The sequence below is a fragment of the Oncorhynchus tshawytscha genome, linkage group LG19 (assembly GCF_018296145.1).
Source record: "Oncorhynchus tshawytscha isolate Ot180627B linkage group LG19, Otsh_v2.0, whole genome shotgun sequence".
NCBI classification, from domain to species: Eukaryota; Metazoa; Chordata; class Actinopteri; order Salmoniformes; family Salmonidae; genus Oncorhynchus; species Oncorhynchus tshawytscha.
This window is the reverse complement of record NC_056447.1, coordinates 55,320,275-55,335,524: the sequence shown is the minus strand read 5'-3', so window position 1 is coordinate 55,335,524 and position 15,250 is coordinate 55,320,275. Positions and strand designations below refer to the sequence as shown.

At 50.7% G+C, this 15,250-nt stretch overlaps 1 protein-coding gene across 1 annotated transcript in view; it reads right to left on the bottom strand.

Annotated features, from left to right (window-relative positions):
• Positions 1–11,232, bottom strand: part of LOC112219063 (DNA-binding protein RFX7) — a 55,080-nt gene extending 43,848 nt beyond the window's left edge. Inside the window, exons 1-2 of the mRNA XM_042301921.1 lie at positions 10,721–11,232; positions 8,387–8,420 (exon numbers count right to left, since the gene is read on the bottom strand). Of these exons, the coding sequence (XP_042157855.1) occupies positions 8,387–8,420; positions 10,721–11,031 (345 nt within the window). The 5' untranslated portion in view covers positions 11,032–11,232. The remainder of the gene's footprint in view (positions 1–8,386; positions 8,421–10,720) is intronic.
• Between the last annotated feature and the right edge of the window lie 4,018 nt (positions 11,233–15,250).

The window sequence follows — 15,250 nt, the reverse complement described above, 5'->3', positions numbered from 1 at the left end:
CCAGCTATTTTTATACATGACCCGAAGCATGATGGGATGTTAATTGTTCAATTAACTCAGGAACCACACCTGTGTGGAAGCACCTGCTTTCAATATACTTTGTGAGTGTTGCCATTATTTTGGCAGTTACCTGTCAGTCTTTCTAGATAAGACTAAAATGTCATGTAAATGTGGCTATTATGATAATCAAAACACTACACATGTTGCTGGCTCACATGTTAGCCGCCGCCCGCCCGTTGTTAGCCCTCGCCGTCGCCCGCTTGTTAGCCGTTGTTGTTAGCCGTCGCCCTCTTGTTAGCCCGTCGCCCTCTTGTTAGTCCGCTTGTTAGCCGTTGTTAGCCGTCGCCCTCTTGTTAGCCGTTAGCCGGCACCCTCTTGTCAGCCGTCGCCCGCTTGTTAGCCGTCACCCTCTTGTTAGCCGTCGCCTGCTTGTTAGCCGTCGCCTGCTTGTTAGCGTTCGCCCGCTTGTTAGCCATCTACCGCTTGTTAGCCGTCGCCCCCTTGTTAGCCGTTATTAGCCGTCGCCCTCTTGTTAGCCGTCACCTGCTTATTAGCCGCCCTCTTGTTAGCCGCCGTCCTCTTGTTAGTCCTTGTCAGCCGTCGCCCGCTTGTCACCGCCCGCTTGTTAGCCGTTGTCAGCCGTCGCCCGCTTGTAAGCCGTTGTTAGCCGTCACCCGCTTGTTAGCCGTTGTTAGCCGTCGCCCGCTTGTTAGCCGCCTGCTTATTAGCCGCCGCCTTGTTAGCCGTCGCCCGCCGTCTACCGCTTGTTAGCCGTTGTTAGCCGTCGCCCGCTTGTTAGCCGTTGTTGTCTTGTTAGCCTTGTTAGCCGCCGTCGCCCTCTTGTGCAGCCGCCGCCCTCTTGTTAGCCATCTACCGCTTGCCGGCACCCTCTTGTCAGCCGTCGCCCGCTTGTTAGCCGTCACCCTCTTGTTAGCCGTCGCCTGCTTATTAGCCGCCGCCTTGTTAGCCGTCGCCCTTGTTCTTGTTAGCCATCTACCGCTTGCGCCCCCTTGTTAGCCGTTATTAGCCGTCGCCCTCTTGTTAGCCGTCGCCGCTTATTAGCCGCCGCCGCTTGTTAGCCGTTGCCCGCTTGTTAGCCGGCTTGTCCCTCTTGTTGTCGTCCGCTTGTTAGCCGTCGCCCCCGCTTGTTAGCCGTCGCCCTCTTGTTAGCCGTCGTCCGCTTGTTAGCCGTCAGCCTCGCCCGCTTGTCACCCTCTTGTTAGCCGTCGCCCTTGTTAGCCGTCGCCTGCTTGTTAGCGTTCGCCCGCTTGTTAGCCATCTACCGCTTGTTAGCCGTCGCCCCCTTGTTAGCCGTTATTAGCCGTCGCCCTCTTGTTAGCCGTCACCTGCTTATTAGCCGTCGCCCTCTTGTTAGCCGTCGCCCGCTTGTTAGCCGTCACCCTCTTGTCAGCCGTCGCCCGCTTGTTAGCCGCCGCCTGCTTGTTAGCCGCCTGCTTGTTAGCCGTCGCCCGCTTGTTAGCCGTCTACCGCTTGTTAGCCGTTGTTAGCCGTCGCCCGCTTGTTAGCCGTTGTTAGCCGTCGCTCTCTTGTTAGCCGTCGCCTGCTTATTAGTCGTCGCCTGCTTATTAGCCGTCGCCCTCTTGTTAGCCATCTACCGCTTGTTAGCCGGCACCCTCTTGTCAGCCGTCGCCCGCTTGTTAGCCGTCGCCCGCTTGTTAGCCGTCACCCTCTTGTTAGCCGTCGCCTGCTTGTTAGCCGTCGCCTGCTTGTTAGCCGCCCGCTTGTTAGCCATCTACCGCTTGTTAGCCGTCGCCCCCTTGTTAGCCGTTATTAGCCGTCGCCCTCTTGTTAGCCGTCACCTGCTTATTAGCCGTCGCCCTCTTGTTAGCCGTCGCCCGCTTGTTAGCCGTCACCCTCTTGTCAGCCGTCGCCCGCTTGTTAGCCGTTGCCCTCTTGTCAGCCGTCGCCCGCTTGTTAGCCGTTGTCAGCCGTCGCCCGCTTGTAAGCCGTTGTTAGCCGTCACCCGCTTGTTAGCCGTTGTTAGCCGTCGCCCGCTTGTTAGCCGCCGCCTGCTTATTAGCCGCCGCCTGCTTGTTAGCCGTCGCCCGCTTGTTAGCCGTCTACCGCTTGTTAGCCGTTGTTAGCCGTCGCCCGCTTGTTAGCCGTTGTTAGCCGTCGCTCTCTTGTTAGCCGTCGCCTGCTTATTAGTCGTCGCCTGCTTATTAGCCGTCGCCCTCTTGTTAGCCATCTACCGCTTGTTAGCCGGCACCCTCTTGTCAGCCGTCGCCCGCTTGTTAGCCGTCACCCTCTTGTTAGCCGTCGCCTGCTTATTAGCCGCCGCCTGCTTGTTAGCCGTCGCCTGCTTGTTAGCGTTCGCCCGCTTGTTAGCCATCTACCGCTTGTTAGCCGTCGCCCCCTTGTTAGCCGTTATTAGCCGTCGCCCTCTTGTTAGCCGTCGCCTGCTTATTAGCCGCCGCCTGCTTGTTAGCCGTTGCCCGCTTGTTAGCCGTCGCCCTCTTGTTAGCCGTCGTCCGCTTGTTAGCCGTCGCCCTCTTGTTAGCCGTCGTCCGCTTGTTAGCCGTCGCCCTCTTGTTAGCCGTCGCCTGCTTGTTAGCGTTCGCCCGCTTGTTAGCCATCTACCGCTTGTTAGCCGTCGCCCCTTGTTAGCAGCCGGCACCCTCTTGTCAGCCGTCGCCCGCTTGTTAGCCGTCACCCTCTTGTTAGCCGTCGCCTGCTTGTTAGCCGTCGCCTGCTTGTTAGCGTTCGCCCGCTTGTTAGCCATCTACCGCTTGTTAGCCGTCGCCCCCTTGTTAGCCGTTATTAGCCGTCGCCCTCTTGTTAGCCGTCACCTGCTTATTAGCCGTCGCCCTCTTGTTAGCCGTCGTCCGCTTGTTAGCCGTCACCCTCTTGTCAGCCGTCGCCCGCTTGTTAGCCGCCGCCTGCTTATTAGCCGCCGCCTGCTTGTTAGCCGTCGCCCGCTTGTTAGCCGTCTACCGCTTGTTAGCCGTTGTTAGCCGTCGCCCGCTTGTTAGCCGTTGTTAGCCGTCGCTCTCTTGTTAGCCGTCGCCTGCTTATTAGTCGTCGCCTGCTTATTAGCCGTCGCCCTCTTGTTAGCCATCTACCGCTTGTTAGCCGGCACCCTCTTGTCAGCCGTCGCCCGCTTGTTAGCCGTCACCCTCTTGTTAGCCGTCGCCTGCTTATTAGCCGCCGCCTGCTTGTTAGCCGTCGCCTGCTTGTTAGCGTTCGCCCGCTTGTTAGCCATCTACCGCTTGTTAGCCGTCGCCCCCTTGTTAGCCGTTATTAGCCGTCGCCCTCTTGTTAGCCGTCGCCTGCTTATTAGCCGCCGCCTGCTTGTTAGCCGTTGCCCGCTTGTTAGCCGTCGCCCTCTTGTTAGCCGTCGTCCGCTTGTTAGCCGTCGCCCTCTTGTCAGCCGTCGCCCGCTTGTTAGCCGTTGTTAGCCGTCGCCCTCTTGTTAGCCGTCGTCCGCTTGTTAGCGCCGGCACCCTCTTGTCAGCCGTCGCCCGCTTGTTAGCCGTCACCCTCTTGTTAGCCGTCGCCTGCTTGTTAGCCGTCGCCTGCTTGTTAGCGTTCGCCCGCTTGTTAGCCATCTACCGCTTGTTAGCCGTCGCCCCCTTGTTAGCCGTTATTAGCCGTCGCCCTCTTGTTAGCCGTCACCTGCTTATTAGCCGTCGCCCTCTTGTTAGCCGTCGTCCGCTTGTTAGCCGTCACCCTCTTGTCAGCCGTCGCCCGCTTGTTAGCCGTTGCCCTCTTGTCAGCCGTCGCCCGCTTGTTAGCCGTTGTCAGCCGTCGCCCGCTTGTAAGCCGTTGTTAGCCGTCACCCGCTTGTTAGCCGTTGTTAGCCGTCGCCCGCTTGTTAGCCGCCGCCTGCTTATTAGCCGCCGCCTGCTTGTTAGCCGTCGCCCGCTTGTTAGCCGTCTACCGCTTGTTAGCCGTTGTTAGCCGTCGCCCGCTTGTTAGCCGTTGTTAGCCGTCGCTCTCTTGTTAGCCGTCGCCTGCTTATTAGTCCTGCTTATTAGCCGTCGCCCTCTTGTTAGCCATCTACCGCTTGTTAGCCGGCACCCTCTTGTCAGCCGTCGCCCGCTTGTTAGCCGTCACCCTCTTGTTAGCCGTCGCCTGCTTATTAGCCGCCGCCTGCTTGTTAGCCGTCGTCCGCTTGTTAGCCGTCGCCCTCTTGTCAGCCGTCGCCCGCTTGTTAGCCGTTGTTAGCCGTCGCCCTCTTGTTAGCCGTCGTCCGCTTGTTAGCCGGCACCCTCTTGTCAGCCGTCGCCCGCTTGTTAGCCGTCACCCTCTTGTTAGCCGTCGCCTGCTTGTTAGCCGTCGCCTGCTTGTTAGCGTTCGCCCGCTTGTTAGCCATCTACCGCTTGTTAGCCGTCGCCCCCTTGTTAGCCGTTATTAGCCGTCGCCCTCTTGTTAGCCGTCACCTGCTTATTAGCCGTCGCCCTCTTGTTAGCCGTCGTCCGCTTGTTAGCCGTCACCCTCTTGTCAGCCGTCGCCCGCTTGTTAGCCGTTGCCCTCTTGTCAGCCGTCGCCCGCTTGTTAGCCGTTGTCAGCCGTCGCCCGCTTGTAAGCCGTTGTTAGCCGTCACCCGCTTGTTAGCCGTTGTTAGCCGTCGCCCGCTTGTTAGCCGCCGCCTGCTTATTAGCCGCCGCCTGCTTGTTAGCCGTCGCCCGCTTGTTAGCCGTCTACCGCTTGTTAGCCGTTGTTAGCCGTCGCCCGCTTGTTAGCCGTTGTTAGCCGTCGCTCTCTTGTTAGCCGTCGCCTGCTTATTAGTCGTCGCCTGCTTATTAGCCGTCGCCCTCTTGTTAGCCATCTACCGCTTGTTAGCCGGCACCCTCTTGTCAGCCGTCGCCCGCTTGTTAGCCGTCACCCTCTTGTTAGCCGTCGCCTGCTTATTAGCCGCCGCCTGCTTGTTAGCCGTCGCCTGCTTGTTAGCGTTCGCCCGCTTGTTAGCCATCTACCGCTTGTTAGCCGTCGCCCCCTTGTTAGCCGTTATTAGCCGTCGCCCTCTTGTTAGCCGTCGCCTGCTTATTAGCCGCCGCCTGCTTGTTAGCCGTTGCCCGCTTGTTAGCCGTCGCCCTCTTGTTAGCCGTCGTCCGCTTGTTAGCCGTCGCCCTCTTGTTAGCCGTCGTCCGCTTGTTAGCCGTCGCCCTCTTGTCAGCCGTCGCCCGCTTGTTAGCCGTTGTTAGCCGTCGCCCTCTTGTTAGCCGTCGTCCGCTTGTTAGCCGGCACCCTCTTGTCAGCCGTCGCCCGCTTGTTAGCCGTCACCCTCTTGTTAGCCGTCGCCTGCTTGTTAGCCGTCGCCTGCTTGTTAGCGTTCGCCCGCTTGTTAGCCATCTACCGCTTGTTAGCCGTCGCCCCCTTGTTAGCCGTTATTAGCCGTCGCCCTCTTGTTAGCCGTCACCTGCTTATTAGCCGTCGCCCTCTTGTTAGCCGTCGTCCGCTTGTTAGCCGTCACCCTCTTGTCAGCCGTCGCCCGCTTGTTAGCCGTTGCCCTCTTGTCAGCCGTCGCCCGCTTGTTAGCCGTTGTCAGCCGTCGCCCGCTTGTAAGCCGTTGTTAGCCGTCACCCGCTTGTTAGCCGTTGTTAGCCGTCGCCCGCTTGTTAGCCGCCGCCTGCTTATTAGCCGCCGCCTGCTTGTTAGCCGTCGCCCGCTTGTTAGCCGTCTACCGCTTGTTAGCCGTTGTTAGCCGTCGCCCGCTTGTTAGCCGTTGTTAGCCGTCGCTCTCTTGTTAGCCGTCGCCTGCTTATTAGTCGTCGCCTGCTTATTAGCCGTCGCCCTCTTGTTAGCCATCTACCGCTTGTTAGCCGGCACCCTCTTGTCAGCCGTCGCCCGCTTGTTAGCCGTCACCCTCTTGTTAGCCGTCGCCTGCTTATTAGCCGCCGCCTGCTTGTTAGCCGTCGCCTGCTTGTTAGCGTTCGCCCGCTTGTTAGCCATCTACCGCTTGTTAGCCGTCGCCCCCTTGTTAGCCGTTATTAGCCGTCGCCCTCTTGTTAGCCGTCGCCTGCTTATTAGCCGCCGCCTGCTTGTTAGCCGTCGCCTGCTTGTTAGCGTTCGCCCGCTTGTTAGCCATCTACCGCTTGTTAGCCGTCGCCCCCTTGTTAGCCGTTATTAGCCGTCGCCCTCTTGTTAGCCGTCACCCTCTTGTCAGCCGTCGTCCGCTTGTTAGCCGTCGCCCTCTTGTCAGCCGTCACCCGCTTGTTAGCCGTTGTCGCCCGCTTGTAAGCCGTTGTTAGCCGTCACCCGCTTGTTAGCCGTTGTTAGCCGTCGCCCGCTTGTTAGCCGCCGCCTGCTTGTTAGCCGTCGCCCGCTTGTTAGCCATCTACCGCTTGTTAGCCGTCGCCAGCTTGTTAGACGTTGTTAGCCGTCGCCCGCTTGTTAGCCGTTATTAGCAGTCGCCTGCTTATTAGCCGTCGCCCTCTTGTTAGCCGTCGTCCGCTTGTTAGCCGTCACCCTCTTGTCAGCCGTCACCCTCTTGTCAGCCGTCGCCCGCTTGTTAGCCGTTGCCCTCTTGTCAGCCGTCGCCCGCTTGTTAGCCGTTGTCAGCCGTCGTCCGCTTGTTAGCCGTCACCCTCTTGTTAGCCGTCGCCTGCTTATTAGCCGCCGCCTGCTTGTTAGCCGTCGCCTGCTTGTTAGCGTTCGCCCGCTTGTTAGCCATCTACCGCTTGTTAGCCGTCGCCCCCTTGTTAGCCGTTATTAGCCGTCGTCCGCTTGTTAGCCGTCACCCTCTTGTCAGCCGTCGTCCGCTTGTTAGCCGTCGCCCTCTTGTCAGCCGTCACCCGCTTGTTAGCCGTTGTCGCCCGCTTGTAAGCCGTTGTTAGCCGTCACCCGCTTGTTAGCCGTTGTTAGCCGTCGCCCGCTTGTTAGCCGCCGCCTGCTTGTTAGCCGTCTACCGCTTGTTAGCCATCTACCGCTTGTTAGCCGTCGCCCTCTTGTTAGCCGTCTCCCGCTTGTTAGCCGTCTCCCACTTGTTAGCCGTCGCCCTCTTGTTAGCCATCTACCGCTTGTTAGCCATCGCCCCCTTGTTAGCCGTTGTTAGCCGTCGCCCTCTTATTAGCCGTCGCCTGCTTATTAGCCGTCGCCCTCTTGTTAACCGTCGCCCTCTTGTTAGCCGTCGCCCTCTTGTTAGCCGTCTACCGCTTGTTAGCCATCTACCGCTTGTTAGCCGTCGCCCTCTTGTTAGCCGTCTCCCGCTTGTTAGCCGTCTCCCACTTGTTAGCCGTCGCCCTCTTGTTAGCCGTCTCCCGCTTGTTAGCCGTCTCCCGCTTGTTAGCCGTCGCCCTCTTGTTAGCCGTCTCCCGCTTGTTAGCCGTCGCCCTCTTGTTAGCCGTCGCCCTCTTGTTAGCCGTCGCCCTCTTGTTAGCCGTCTACCGCTTGTTAGCCGTCTCCCGCTTGTTAGCCGTCTCCCGCTTGTTAGCCGTCGCCCGCTTGTTAGCCGTCGCCCGCTTGTTAGCTGTCGCCCGCTTGTTAGCCGTCGCCCGCTTGTTAGCTGTCGCCCGCCACTGTCTTTTCTAACAATTTAGGCTGGTCTATAGTCTTTCATTCTATTATGATTGACACAAGTAGGTCATACATATTAAATGGGTCATCATATCAGTAAGGCTTATTACCAGGATTGTGTTCATTAAAAAAATGGACCGACATTGTAAGGAACTACCTGGACTTGTCCGATAAGAATCTAATGTTGTTTGCATTTCGTTGAAAAACCACTTTGCTTTGGTTGTGCCCTGATGAACACGACCCAGGTTAAGACTGTGTCTGATGATGACACAGCGTAACATGATCAAGCCAACACCAGACCAGACAGAGACATGACAGAATCTTAGCACAGCCACTCATTACTCTGAGACACGGGGTGACAGGTTGAACAGACCAGACAGAGAGACTCTCTGTCACGCTCTCTAAGTTGACACAGACAAGCTACTGTAGATATAATAATAATAACACATTCAGTGATCCCTTCAGGGTTGGGGTCAATTCCATTTTTCAATTACAGTGAATCCAGAAAGTAAACAAAATTCCAATTCTAATACCAAAATGTCTTCATTGAAAAGCATTAAAAAGAATTTGAAATTTCAGTGTTCCTGAATTGGAATTGAAATGGAATTGACACCAAACTTCGATAGCTTTATCAGCCTTATGACATTATGAAGGCTCATAACTACATGCTTATAACCTGCATTATACCGGCATCATTTAAATAAAGTGTTACTGAAACACAGTTGTACTAGCCATTTCTGATATTTCTATGCCATATTCTTCAAAAAACCCACAAGGAAATCTAAAGTATCACTAGTTTGGTGCGTTCCGGTAGATGTGCACCTTTAAACTAGTCTAAAGTCTTGTTTTTTCACTCTGCATCTAAGACATAAGCTGATATCTATCTATGGCAATCACAACTACTCACCAATATGTTGTCCACTTTTGACTGGACAGACTTGCTACAATGAGAGAGAGAGAAAAATAAAGAGAGAGAGAGAGATAGAGAGAGAGAGAAGGGGGAGAGAGGGGGAATAGAGAGAGAGAGAGAGAGAGAGAGAGAGAGAGAAGGAGGGGAGAGAGGGGGAATAGAGAGAGGGGGGGAGAGAGAGAGAAGGGGGAGAGGGGGAATAGAGAGAGAGAGGGGAGAGAGAGAGAGAAGGGGGAGAGGGGGGGGGAAGAGAGAGAGAGAGAGAGAGAGAGAGAGAGAGAGAGAGAGAGAGAGAGAGAGAGAGAGAGAGAGAGAGAGAGAGGGAGAGAGGGGAGAGAGGGGGAATAGAGAGTGAGAGAGGGGGAGAGAGAGAGAGAGAGAAGGGGGAGAGAGGGGGAATAGAGGGAGAGAGAGAGGGGGGAGGGGGAATATAGAGAGAGAGGGGGAGAGAGAGAGAGAGAGAGAGAAAGGGGGAGAGAGGGGGAATAGAGAGAGAGAGGGGGGGGAGAGAAAGAGAGAGAGAAGGGGGAGAGAGGGGGGAATAGAGAGAGAGAGAGAGAGGGGGAATATAGAGAGAGAGAGAGAAGGGGGGAGAGAGAGAGAGAGAAGGGGGAGAGAGGGGGAATAGAGAGAGAGAGAGAGAGAGAGGGGAATATAGAGAGAGAGAGAGAAGGGGGGGAGAGAGAGAGAGAGAGAGAGAGAAGGGGGAGAGAGGGGGAATATAGAGAGAGAGAAGGGGGGAGAGAGAGAGAGAGAAGGGGGAGAGAGGGGGAATATAGAGAGAGAGAGAGAGGGGGAGAGAGAGAGAGAGAAGGGGGAGAGAGGGGGAATAGAGAGAGAGAGAGAGAGGGGGGGAGAGAGGGGGAATATAGAGAGAGAGGGGGAATAGAGAGAGAGGGGGGGAGAGAGAGAGAGAGAGAGAGAAGGGGGAGAGAGGGGGAATAGAGAGAGAGAGAGAGGGGGAGAGAGGGGGAATATAGAGAGAGAGGGGGAATAGAGAGAGAGAGAGAGAGAGAGAGAGAGAGGGGGAATATAGAGAGAGGGGGAGAGCGAAAGGAAAGAGACAGTGGAAAAAGGCAGTAGCATAACAAACATGTTCTCAGGTCAGTACAAGCCCTCAATTCCACACAACAGCATGTTGTGTTTACATCATAGCAATAGAATCTAGAAAGGGCCCCCGAGGCCCTATGGCCTACCTACACCCTATTCACATGTGATAGGATATGATGCGATAGGATATGATAGCATATGATGTCATAGAATATAATATGATAGAATATGACAAGATATGATACGATATGATAGGATAAGATTTGATAGGATGTGATAGGATATGATAGCATATGATGTGATAGAATATGACAAGATATGATAGGATATGAAAGAATATGACAAGGTATGATATGATAGAATATGACATGGTACGATATGATAGAATATGATATGATAGAATATGATAGAATATGATATGATAGAATATGATAGGATATGATAGAATATGATAAATAGGATATGATAAAATATGTTATGAAAGGATATGATAGGATAGAATATGATATGATAGAATATGATATGATAGGATATGATAGAATATTATATGATATGATAGAATATGATAGGATATGATAGGCTTAAGCAAAGTGGTGTATATCCCATCTAGCCAAGGTAGTTGTATTATTATATAGGACAGGTCTCATCAACAAGAATACAGAACGAGTCCATGCTGTGCCCAAACACTGGATTCAATGGCATTATGGGTAATTTATGTCATGGACATATAGCTGGCTAATCATACTGTAGGTTTATGACTATCATTAGGCCTCCCTTGGCTATGCATGCATACATGTAGCTAGCTAGCTATTACACACACATGACATTATCAATGTTAGCTAGCTAGTTGTCATGTTGTAGCTAGCAAGCTACAGTGTGTGTGTGTGTGTGTGTGTGTGTGTACAGACAGCTATTTCACTGTCTGGAAAATTGGCTAGCTATCTAGGCTAACTAGCAGCAATCATTTCACAACCAGCCCCACAGCCCTAGCAAGGAGAGATGCCCAATATTAGCTAGTTAGCTAGCTAACAAACTAAACGCAATTAATATTCTACTACTAGCTAGTTAAAAACACATCATTTTAGTTAGCTATCAGCTAGCTACATATTGATTAGCTAACGAATCGAATATCTAAATGAGAGCGAGCTCCTGATCTGTCATCATGTTGTACCTGTGCAGCACTGTGGCTAATTTATAAGCGAGTGAAGTGTGTATAGTGTATGTGTGTGTGTGTGTGTGTGTGTGTGCATTGGTCTTTGAATGCATTGCTACATGTCTTACCAAATTGAATTCTTAATTTTGTACTGCAACGCATTGGCCTCAGGGCCCTGGAGTTCTGGTACTAGTGTTGGAAAAGAGCCCAATACCGAGTTGAGCTTCAGCTGACCATGTTGTTGTTGTTCATCTTCATTGGCCATCACGACGATATTCTCATTGAGGGGAGGTGGTTTGGTCGGGGGGGGTTTAACAAGTAGGCCTGATTCTATATGCCTTGATATAGCGCTGCATCCCTGGCAGTGTGGCTGTGCATGACGCCGGAGCGGAGTACCCACCGTTTGATGATGAGGAGCGTATAATCTCTGAATAACCATCCACCCCTTTAGCTAGGAGAACCTACTGGATCGACGATAGACCATGTCGGTTAAGGCTATGATTTGACAGCACTTGAAATGTAGAAAAGAAAAGAAAACAGCATGCGGGAATAAAAATGTTAAAAAAGTGATTATTTTGCTGAAAGAAGCTGACCACTGCCGCAATCAGCGAGCGCGCCTGCAGCAGGCTCCGGCTCCAGAGGCGCATGCGCGGTAACTGATGGAACGGAATGAAGCTGACAATATAATTCCGCCCAGATACAGCATCAATATTTCGTTTATTAAATTAATAATAACAGTATAGTAACTGTATAATGACCGTTGTAGTAATAACATTATTATAGCAGAATTGCATTATAATACGAGTATTTGAATAAAGTCTTTACCAGTGGTGGAAAAAGTACCAATTTTCATTCTTGGAGTTCTCTATTTAAAAGTTCTCTATTTAAAAAATGTAGTTAATTTAATCTGATTGTCATATAAGGTTGCATGACTTTGGGTCCACACAGGGCATCTGAACACACAACATACATTTGGATGATTTTGATTACATTTTGGGTGTTTTATTTAACTTTTGTTCACCTGTGATGTTCCCTTGACCAGTGATTAGAAATGAATGGGTGAGACTGCAATTAGTGTCTAAAATTTAGTTCAGGCGCATTCATCAGATGGACACACTTCCTCTCCCAGACCCCCACGTGTGTGTGTGTGTGTGTGTGTGTGTGTGTTCCCCAATATAATCTTTCCCCCACGGGAAACACACCTGTTGGCATTCTCACAAACAATCGCAACATTGTTTCAATAATATATAGACATTTTCTCCAGCTCTGGTGTATAAAGCTTTTTTCAGGCCTTGCTCACAATTCATTCTGTGGCAGCACAAAGACCAAACGATATACTGTATCTGAGGCTCCTGATGAGATAGCCTAGTGAGGCGCCAGGTAGCCTAGTGGTTATAGCGTTGGGCCAGTACCCGGAAAGGTTTCTAGATTGAATCCCCGAGCTGACAAGGTAAAAATCTGTCGTTCTATCCCTGAACAAGGCTGTCATTGAATAATATTTCTTAATAATTTGTTCTTAATTAACTTGCCTAGTTAAATAAATGTTCAATTAAAAAATCATATATTTGATCATGACACTGGTGAGGAGGAGAGAGTCCTTGTTAAACAAAGTAGACTGATAAATAGCACAATATTTTTCATCTGAGTATTTGTTATAGTAAAAACGAGTTGTTTGAGCTCAGGTCAATGAGGCCTAAAGGTCATAAATAGTTGTTTGAGCTCAGGTCAATGAGGCCTACAGGTCATAAATAGTTGTTTGAGCTCAGGTCAATGAGGCCTACAGGTCATAAATAGTTGTATGAGCTCAGGTCAATGAGGCCTACAGGTCATAAATAGTTGTATGAGCTCAGGTCAATGAGGCCTACAGACCATAAATAGTTGTATGAGCTCAGGTCAATGAGGCCTACAGGACATAAATAGTTGTATGAGTTCAGGTCAATGAGGTCTACAGGACATAAATAGTTGTATGAGTTCAGGTCAATGAGGCCTACAGGTCATAAATAGTTGTATGAGTTCAGGTCAATGAGGCCTACAGGCCATAAATAGTTGTATGAGCTCAGGTCAATGAGGCCTACAGGCCATAAATAGTTGTATGAGCTCAGGTCAATGAGGCCTACAGGCCATAAATAGTTGTATGAGGCCTACAGGCCATAAATAGTTGTATGAGCTCAGGTTAATGAGGCCTACAGGCCATAAATAGTTGTATGAGGCCTACAGGCCATAAATAGTTGTATGAGCTCAGGTCAATGAGGCCTACAGGCCATAAATAGTTGTATGAGCTCAGGTCAATGAGGCCTACAGGACATAAATAGTTGTATGAGCTCAGGTCAATGAGGCCTACAGGACATAAATAGTTGTTTGAGCTCAGGTAAATGAGGCCTACAGGTCATAAATAGTTGTATGAGCTCAGGTCAATGAGGCCTACAGGCCATAAATAGTTGTATGAGGCCTACAGGCCATAAATAGTTGTATGAGCTCAGGTTAATGAGGCCTACAGGCCATAAATAGTTGTATGAGCTCAGGTCAATGAGGCCTACAGGCCATAAATAGTTGTATGAGCTCAGGTCAATGAGGCCTACAGGCCATAAATAGTTGTATGAGGCCTACAGGCCATAAATAGTTGTATGAGCTCAGGTTAATGAGGCCTACAGGCCAGTTGTATGAGGCCTACAGGCCATAAATAGTTGTATGAGCTCAGGTCAATGAGGCCTACAGGCCATAAATAGTTGTATGAGCTCAGGTCAATGAGGCCTACAGGTCATAAATAGTTGTATGAGGCCTACAGGCCATAAATAGGGGGACAGGCCATAAATAGTTGTATGAGCTCAGGTTAATGAGGCCTACAGGCCATGAATAGTTGTATGAGCTCAGGTCAATGAGGCCTACAGGTCATAAATAGTTGTATGAGCTCAGGTCAATGAGGCCTACAGGCCATAAATAGTTGTATGAGCTCAGGTTAATGAGGCCTACAGGCCATAAATAGTTGTATGAGCTCAGGTCAATGAGGCCTACAGGCCATAAATAGTTGTATGAGCTCAGGTTAATGAGGCCTACAGGCCATAAATAGTTGTATGAGCTCAGGTCAATGAGGCCTACAGGCCATAAATAGTTGTATGAGCTCAGGTCAATGAGGCCTACAGGACATAAATAGTTGTATGAGATCAGGTCAATGAGGCCTACAGGTCATAAATAGTTGTATGAGATCAGGTCAATGAGGCCTACAGGTCATAAATAGTTGTATGAGATCAGGTCAATGAGGCCTACAGGACATAAATAGTTGTATGAGCTCAGGTCAATGAGGCCTACAGGCCATAAATAGTTGTATGAGATCAGGTCAATGAGGCCTACAGGCCATAAATAGTTGTATGAGTTCAGGTCAATGAGGCCTACAGGTCATAAATAGTTGTATGAGCTCAGGTCAATGAGGCCTACAGGTCATAAATAGTTGTATGAGCTCAGGTCAATGAGGCCTACAGGACATAAATAGTTGTATGAGTTCAGGTTAATGAGGCCTACAGGATATAAATAGTTGTATGAGCTCAGGTCAATGAGGCCTACAGGACATAAATAGTTGTATGAGCTCAGGTCAATGAGGCCTACAGGACATAAATAGTTGTATGAGCTCAGGTCAATGAGGCCTACAGGTCATAAATAGTTGTATGAGCTCAGGTCAATGAGGCCTACAGGACATAAATAGTTGTATGAGTTCAGGTTAATGAGGCCTACAGGATATAAATAGTTGTATGAGCTCAGGTCAATGAGGCCTACAGGACATAAATAGTTGTATGAGCTCAGGTCAATGAGGCCTACAGGACATAAATAGTTGTATGAGCTCAGGTCAATGAGGCCTACAGGTCATAAATAGTTGTATGAGCTCAGGTCAATGAGGCCTACAGGTCATAAATAGTTGTATGAGCTCAGGTCAATGAGGCCTACAGGACATAAATAGTTGTATGAGCTCAGGTCAATGAGGCCTACAGGACATAAATAGTTGTATGAGCTCAGGTCAATGAGGCCTACAGGTCATAAATAGTTGTATGAGCTCAGGTCAATGAGGCCTACAGGACATAAATAGTTGTATGAGCTCAGGTCAATGAGGCCTACAGGACATAAATAGTTGTATGAGCTCAGGTCAATGAGGCCTACAGGACATAAATAGTTGTATGAGCTCAGGTCAATGAGGCCTACAGGACATAAATAGTTGTATGAGTTCAGGTCAATGAGGTCTACAGGACATAAATAGTTGTATGAGTTCAGGTCAATGAGGCCTACAGGTCATAAATAGTTGTATGAGTTCAGGTCAATGAGGTCTACAGGACATAAATAGTTGTATGAGCTCAGGTCAATGAGGCCTACAGGACATAAATAGTTGTATGAGCTCAGGTCAATGAGGCCTACAGGACATAAATAGTTGTTTGAGCTCAGGTCAATGAGGCCTACAGGTCATAAATAGTTGTATGAGCTCAGGTCAATGAGGCCTACAGGACATTAATAGTTGTATGAGCTCAGGTCAATGAGGCCTACAGGACATAAATAGTTGTATGAGGTCAGGTCAATGAGGCCTACAGGACATAAATAGTTGTATGAGCTCAGGTTAATGAGGCCTACAGGACATAAATAGTTGTATGAGCTCAGGTCAATGAGGCCTACAGGCCATA